The sequence below is a fragment of the Somniosus microcephalus genome, chromosome 20 (assembly GCF_052327205.1).
Source record: "Somniosus microcephalus isolate GS21.2 chromosome 20, FLI_Smic_1.0, whole genome shotgun sequence".
Classification (NCBI taxonomy): domain Eukaryota; kingdom Metazoa; phylum Chordata; class Chondrichthyes; order Squaliformes; family Somniosidae; genus Somniosus; species Somniosus microcephalus.
Genome location: NC_141006.1, coordinates 40,613,491 through 40,621,998, shown reverse-complemented (window position 1 = coordinate 40,621,998; position 8,508 = coordinate 40,613,491). Strand labels below are relative to the sequence as shown.

Below are 8,508 nucleotides of genomic sequence, written 5' to 3'. Positions count from 1 at the left end.
GAATGTAATTTGAATACCAAACTCTCCCAGTAGAAGAGTCTGAGGTAAGCACCTCAGAAAAGGGAATTTCAAAATTACCAGATAATCAACCCATTGTGCAATATAAATTTCTAATATAATTTATATACCATAGAGATGTATAGAGCATTGTATGAATGCTATAATATTGCAAATGATATTATCATTCTCTTTAAGCATGTATCAAGAACCCTTTCTTACAACTGAGGCTATTTTATGTTACTGCTAGCGCTACAGTCAGTGGCAATCAAGAGGAGATCCAACACTTCTGTCTGAGCTCTATCTCTTTTTACTACAGCTGTGTGCCACCAATCTCCTTTGAAGTGCCAAAAGAGGTCTACATTTTTATGGCTCTGACCTCCACTCTCAGGACACATGAAAAGTGAGGTCCTCTTGGACACCATCAAAGGCTGCAGAGTTTGCCTACTTGATATTATAATGTGTCATCGGCAGGAGAAATACCTGCCAGCCAGTGATGGCACCATCAGTTTACAAGAACCTGAACATGCCAATGGTGACACAGTGTCAGCTGTGGCTCAGTTGATAGCACACGCCAGGGACTTGAGCACATAAAGCTAGGCTGACACTCCAGTGCAGTGCTGAGGGAGTGCTGCACTGTCGGAGGTGCCGTCTTTCGGATGAGACGTTAAACCGAGGCCCCGTCTGCTCTCTCAGGTGGACGTAAAAGATCCCATGGCACTATTTTGAAGAACAGGGGAGTTATCCCCGGTGTCCTGGCCAATATTTATCCCTCAATCAACATAACAAAAACAGATTATCTGGTCATTATCACATTGCTGTTTGTGGGAGCTTCCTGTGTGCAAATTGGCTACCGCGTTTCCCACATTACAATAGTGACTCCACTTCAAAAGTACTTCATTGGCTGTGAAGCGCTTTGAGATATCCGGTGGTCATGAAAGGCGTTATATAAATGCAAGTCTTTCTTTTATTGTAGTAGGCAGAACAATGGAAAGCAATAAGTGACTACAATGTAGTAATCTCCTCCAGGGTTTGGATAATGGAATAAAGGTCATGAATGAGGCTTGAGCAGTTTCGAATTACAATGTTCCCCCCTCCCACCCCGATCTGTTTAACAGGCTCAAATCATGTCCTGGTATTTGTTTTCTATTTTAATAATTTATATTATTTTAAATTAGATGTTGATTTTATTCACTTCTGGGTTGTTTTGTACCAGCAGCATGTCTATTAAAAGTAAACCATGTGCCCAAACAAACAATAAAGACTGTAACTTAAAACAAGTTCAATTTAAATGTTGTTCCCAGGGTGATGATGCGCTCCAGTCCCTCTGGAAGGCCTCGAGCGTGCCAGCAGACACCGCGTGCTTCATCTCCAGGGCCACCCGGGCACGAACGTAGCCGCGGAAGAGAGGCAGGCCATCGGGCCGAACGAGCCCCTCGACCGCCTGCTGCCTGGACCAGTTGATGGCCACCTTGGCCAGGCCCAGCAGCAGTCCTACAAGGAGGTCCTCCGACTTGCCCAACAATGTGTCAACTGTGCGCTCCATGTCACTAATGCATCCAAACTTGATTGCAACAATTACTATAAAAGCATTGAAAAATTAACACTGATTATAAGAATATGTAGACTGTCTATACATTATAGAGAGTGATCGATACCAAGGGATGGTTACAAGGTAGTTTAATGGAGGAATTCATATAATATCATAAGCCTTGACTGAGAAGGTTGAGTGGTTTAGGTGATTCCTCTTGAGTCCCAAGATTAGGCTTTGCTCCTTTTCCTTTAACATATGCTGGGCATTTTTGTTGAGTGGTGAAACTCCGTCGAATGCAAAAAGGGGAAATGGCTGATTTTCTCTGTAATTAACAACCCACTAATGAAATCATGGGAATGTATGGCTGCAAAATGTATGATTCCTGATAATGTGATTGTGTTAGCAGGTTGCTAATTGCCAATTAAAACGGGCGGTCCCCTGCTTTTCATTAAAAGAGGAATTTCTCCTCATCCAATATTTTACTGCCACGAGCTTCATGCTAGCATGTGGTAGTGGGAGAGAGAGGGTCGACAGAATCCAAAGCGACACTCGTTGACTACAAAGTTTGTGACATCGGGTTTACAGGGAAACACCATGAACTTATCTAGAGAAATGTGACTTGTATGTTTTGTATTTATGTAGTGCCTTATCAGATCAACGAAACGTCTCAAAGTGTTCACACAATGAATTGCTCTGGAGTGAGCCATTCTGTGAGGACTGTTGTTTTCAGAACCTGGAGATGAAGTTTTAACCTTAGAAGCTGTAGAAAATTATTAACTTCCCGGGATGTGTTGTACAACAGTCAAAGAACAAATCGAAGAGTGCGCCTTGATGGTAATGTGATCCCATTGCACTGCCGCTCCCGTTGCACTAACATTCCTACATTACAACAGTGACTACACTTGAAAAGCACTTAATTGGCAGCAAAACGCTTTGGGGCGCCCTGGGGTCGTGAAAGGCGCTATATAAATGCAAGTCATTTCCTTTTCCGATTGCACGCCCCGACAGCTGACTCCAGCCTGTGCTCCTACTAAATATCTGCTGCTCACGGATCTAAGGGAGTGCCCTCATCCGATGTGTAGGGACATTGTACTGGTGAGTTTACAACAGTTCCAGAAGGCTTCTCACATCACCAATAATTACAAGATAAATCACATGTGCAAAGATGTGTTTTGCTATTTCCGGGGTGCAGGACTGCCCCATCACTGACAGTCGGTCAGTAGCATTCTTTCAAAAGGTATCACGGACCCCCCCTTCTCTCCCCCTCCCCCCCCCCGAATTATAATTGTCTTTCAAATGAGCAACAGGACACCAAGCGAAGGTCATAAATGGTACAGTACTGAGCTCCACAAATGATTCATTTTAATGTGTGGCTTTGGACCATTATTTCACCTGGCAAAAGTGAAACTCCTACTCCCATTCATGGATTTTTTTTTAGAAACTGTCATAATGGGATCTATGGCACATGTGTACCGCTAACCCCATGTGTTACAGCTAAAGTAAATCAGACTGTCTGTGAACTGTAAATGAGCCCAAGTCACATTAATTGATGCGTACAAAAAGATATGGATGGGGGCCAGATAGACGCGGCAATACCAGAGAGAGAGCCTGCAGATAGACAATCGCAAACATACAGTCGCACAATATTATTCAAATGTGTTTCACACAACAAAACTGCTTTTTTTTAAAAAAGAGAACAGTGCAGCGATTGCATTTTTTAAAAATAGGACATCTACATATTTCTAATTCAAAACTTGACAAGACATCAGCCTCCAGTTATAAAAAAAAACTTGCTCGGAGTTTTAAGGCGAGTGAAACTATTATTTCCTAATAAGTGTCAATCAAACAGCAGCCTGTGAAGAGTGGAAACTTACCATCTTCCCCAAGCGCTCTGCATCGTAATGAGAGTCCATCCTGTGATGAGGACTTGCAAAAGAAAGAAACGCACAAAATAAGAGGGATAGATACATCCACGTTGAGATTTGCGGGACTAATGGGAATTAAGGGCCGATGTAAAACGTGTATGTGGGTCTAGAGTTATGGTGCCTTGCAAAGTACGATCTAACATTAAAATGCCCTAAATTAACATGAAAGGACGTGCTTGTGTTTATAAGAGACTTCCCCTGCAGCAGAGAGACCTGCACGGAATGCTGCTCTGCAATTCATAGAATTGGTCATTTGCTGTGGGGCAAAAAAAAAAAGACGTGAAGAGAAAAATAATCAAACAGGACTGAAAAGATGGAAATGAATCCCCATGGGCTTGGGGAGAAATAAGTATTAACTATATAAAAAATAAACAAATTAGAAACTTCACTTTCATTTATCTAGATGATGAATTGTTTCAGCATTAAACCAGATCTAATTATCTCAATTCTGATCTTTATAAATCTAGATGTATAAGAACAAATAAGTCACTTTTTTCATAATCCGTCCTTGTTGGTATTATAATGATCGATGTAACACTGCGTTTTATACAGGACTTATTCTGGTATATCCTATTTGTATTTCTGGTAAACTTTTAGCTATATAATTAACATTGGAAAAATTCGCCTCTGTGCCCACCAATTTGTGATCGGTAGCTGTGTTTAAAATGTTTTTTTTAACCTATTCTAGTGGGAAAGTTCTGCAAATATTTCGTCGAAAATCTAACTTGGGTTGGCTGGTTTGCTGAAAAGACTGGTGATAGAGGGTCTCGGTTCGCTATAAGAGTCGGCAATTTTTTTTCTCTACAATCCAGCTACAATAATCGGCTCTGTACATACAAACAAAGCACAGAACAATATCAGAGCAAAGGTGGGAGCGAACAATTGGCAGCCGCGCCTCTTCCACTGAGAACACTTGCTGGTGAAGGCGAAAATAAACGCGGGGTATCTTCAACTGAGATCATTTGTATTATCTTTGTGCAGTGCCCAGCCATTTCCGGACTCTCTCATTGTTACTTTTTGTTTGTTAAATGCAGATCACTGTGAGGTTAGTTTCTGTCCCCCACGTGGTCAACTGAAATTGCATAAACCAGAAAACAGTAACCAATCGCGTCCGGAATCGAGTGCCAACGGATGGGATCTGAAGCCTAAAATCATCGTCGAGCGGCCAATCGGCTGCTCCGCGTTGGACTAAATTCATGCCAATCACCAGTGATGAGCTAATCAGAACTCCGGGTTGCTGGAGGCGCCCTCTAGCCAATGAGCTGGGGGCTGCCTGCTGACAAGGAAGGCCAGCCGCCAATCAGCAACGAAGCAGCGAGCGAATTTGCTGTCAGTCAGAAGATTTGAGCCAATTGGGCAGACAGGCGTGCTCTGCGATCCTCGCCCCCTCCTGCTGCTACAGACCTGGCTCTGCTAAAGCTGTGCAAAGTAGCTGGAACCTGAGCAGTTTGGAAGTGCGAGTCATGGCCACCACAGCTTCGGCTCATTACATTCCGAGGAATAACTCGCTCCATTCTAACTCTTTGGTGCATCCGGACTCTGATAGGATGCATCCAGGAACTACCTATAGAGAAGTCCAGAAAATGGTGCAAAATGACTACTTGCATGGACTGACCAGCAATGGGCACCCCATCACTCACAGCCACCAGTGGTTGTCTTCTGTCACTGACGGAGCACCTTGGGTCACCGCTTCTCACCTCGGACAGCAAGATCCAGGGAAGGCCAACGTGCAAACAGCCAGGGATGACCTAGGGAACAGCCTTCATCACCGTTCACATCATATGGTCCACCAACAGACTCATGGCACCCATCCTGGCGGCGCATGGGGGCCGACGGCGGGACATCATATGCCGGGTATGCCACCTTCGTCCAATGGGCATCAACCCCTCATCTACTCGCAGCCAGGATTCACCAGCCTCAACAGCATGTTGAGCCCACAGAGCCAATCTCTACACCATGGAATGACGGATGCTCTCCATGAAGATCCAGGTGGCCATGACAACCACCAAGAGCATCCTCCGCAGCATCACCAGGACCACTCGGATGAAGATGCGCCCACCTCAGATGACCTGGAGCACTTTGCAAAGCAGTTCAAACAAAGGAGGATCAAGCTTGGTTTCACCCAGGCGGACGTTGGCTTGGCTCTGGGCACTCTGTACGGCAACGTCTTCTCCCAGACCACCATCTGCAGGTTTGAAGCCTTACAGCTCAGCTTCAAAAACATGTGCAAACTGAAGCCTCTCTTGAACAAATGGCTGGAGGAGACTGACTCTACCTCAGGGAGCCCCACCAGCATAGACAAGATCGCTGCCCAAGGGAGGAAGAGGAAGAAGAGGACGTCCATTGAGATTGGAGTGAAGGGGGCTTTGGAGAACCACTTCTTAAAGTGCCCCAAGCCATCAGCTCATGAGATCACCAGCTTGGCTGACAGTCTGCAGTTAGAAAAAGAAGTGGTCAGAGTGTGGTTTTGTAACAGAAGGCAAAAAGAAAAGCGGATGACCCCAGCCGGAATCCCCGGCCACCCAGGCATGGAGGATGTATATTCACAAAGGGACACTCCGCCGCTTCATCACACACTGCAGACCCCTGTTCAATGACTGCTCCACACACACCCCCACTCCCCACCAAGAAAAAAAGACTAAAAAAATAAACTGGATTTTACAAAGCAAAAAAACTGTCTGAAAAGGGATCTTAGCCAGTGCTGCAGAAATTGCTTATTCAGCACTGGACTGTACTCATATTTAGGAGAGAGGGAGAACACACATTTCATGCATTTATTGTGGTAAATCAAGTGGTTATTTCCCCCTGCTGTAGAACAAAGATTTTTCTTTCGTAACTAAATTACACGGATAATTTGCAAAAAGTTGTAACAAAAAAAATCGTTTTCTTGCCTGAATTGTTTCAGGGGATCCTTAAAGCAGCGGCTTCTCTGAAAGGGTAAGAATGAGTTGAGTTTAAACAAAAAGTCAGACGGCCATCGAATTGTCCGCCTACAGCCGCTGGTTTGGTAAATAAGGGAGTCTGCTGGTGGGAAAAACTTGTATTTATTATCTCGAACAGATCTGCCACGAATTTTATAAAAGATTTATTTATATATAGTTCGCCCTCAGAGGATGTGTCTTGTAAGTTATTGGCGCCGGCAGATCAGTTGTTTTAACTCTTATTTCTGCGATTTTAAATATAAATCCAAATCGATTCATTGTGAAAATGGTCTGGCATCCCAGATAAATTAATGTTTTACAAACATCGGTTGCTGTTAGAAAAAAAATCCTGATTTTAACTATATATGTACTTGAGACCGTTCCCTAAATGCTGAGGTGAGTTAAATCTGTATGTTGTTGAAAACTGAAGAATGAAGTCAATAAGATTGAAGTTTGAAATCAAGTATACACTTTCTTGTCATTGTCGTCTTTTAAAAAAAAATTAGAGAAGTTGAAATAAGTTTGACAAATCGAGGAAACTGAAATTGCGCCAGCTGGCAACTTTTTAAATTTTTAAATTTTGGGACCAGGCGGAAACACGTGAGTGAAAATAATTGAAGAGTTGAGATGGTCCACAAATGGCCATCCTTTCAGTTTACCTTGTCAATAAGCAAAACAACTTGAAAGGAGAAATGTTGGACCTTTTTGTTGTTGTGGAAATGCACTTAAACTGAGTGAAATGATAACGCGTTGTAAATCCATTTCGTTTGCTAAGTTTTTTTTTACACAACAATAATTTAACTTTGATTTTTCTATGTATACAAATACCTTAATATAACAAACAAGTATGTAACAGTGTACAGATCACGGTTTACCTACCGGCCCTCAACTCTCATGGGACGTGAATAAACCCCCAAAAATCTCAGGAATTAAAGAACAGGTTAGCAAACAAAACGCCTCACTCCTTGAGTCGCGTTTTTATTTTCTGTCCAGATAGTTGAGCAGGAACAAAAGATGCATTTAAGTGAAATTGTTACCGTTGCAAGTAGCAATGTTGCTATTAATTTGCCATTTGATGTGTGTTGGGGTTCCCCTCCCAAACAATTCTGTTTTTTTTAAATCCGAATTTATTCAGAATAGTTGAAAAATTACTTTTTCATCAATATCTAAGATACTGACCTTGGTACCTTGTATATTTCCTCTTAAAAATAAAACACAGACAAAAATTGCCAAAATAAAGTGTACATTATATGTGTTAGAATGTTTACAGTTCATCGAAAGAAAGATTTAAAAAGTTAAATTTGGTGAGTTAAACAGTACTTAGGACATAAAGCAGTGAAAAGGTGGCTTGTTTGGTAATTGGAAAAATAATAAATGTCTGCTTTTTTACTGTACCACTATGTAATATGTAAATATGTTGAATATGTATACATATGTATTTGTTTTTTTGGAATTTAATTATTTTCTGGATGATTTTTCTTTTGTACGCTTACTAATTCCCAGAGGATATTTTAATATAATTTCCGTATGGATTTCCCCCCTTGTATTTATTTCATAAACATATTTGAAACTTTCTTTTATCCTGTAGCTCTCATTGGGGTTATGTTACAGCAGTTCAAACAATGTTTGTTTTAGTACATTTCTGTTGTATCTTCTAAAAGACAGACTGCAGAGTCACATTAATATTTTTGTTATAGTAATATTTTATTATTGCATAAAATGTATACACAAGACCCAACTGTTCCCCTGTCTCCTTTCTAAGAGGTCGGGGAGGTGTTGAAACCATGCTGGGTTTTGCTTGTTAATCCTTTCTGCTGTTGCCTGAATTGAGTGTCACTGTAGCCAAAAAAGCAGTGGCAAGAAATCATTAAAAGTGATGTAAGGTCAAACTAAAATTCTTGAATTTTAAATAGTTTGCCTGGTCTGTCAATTTTGTTTCTTATTTTGTGCATTCTAAGCATATTAATCAGGACTGCAAATGAGCAATGCCCGCCATACTGTGTATATACTTTTTAAAATTCAGAAAGAGAACATTATTTTGCCAAGTAATAGTTCAAAAAAAAAAGTTTGTAAATGAAATAGTAATGAATGAGAAAGCATGTGTTTATCACTGGCTTTTAGCACACTGGGG

The 8,508-nt window shown here is 41.6% G+C and overlaps 1 protein-coding gene across 1 annotated transcript; it reads left to right on the top strand.

Moving 5' to 3' along the window:
* Positions 1 to 4,843: 4,843 nt before the first annotated feature.
* On the top strand, positions 4,844 to 8,287 carry pou3f1 (POU class 3 homeobox 1). Its single transcript, XM_085962484.1, has one exon. It carries the CDS (start codon positions 4,920 to 4,922, stop codon positions 6,051 to 6,053), a length of 1,134 nt encoding a protein of 377 aa, XP_085818610.1. The 5' UTR covers positions 4,844 to 4,919; the 3' UTR covers positions 6,054 to 8,287.
* The last annotated feature ends 221 nt before the right edge of the window (positions 8,288 to 8,508 follow it).

Coding starts and splice junctions, on each gene's coding strand:
- pou3f1 (XM_085962484.1), top strand. CDS start 4,920: ATGGCCACCACAGCTTCGGCTCATTACATTCCGAGGAATAACTCGCTC.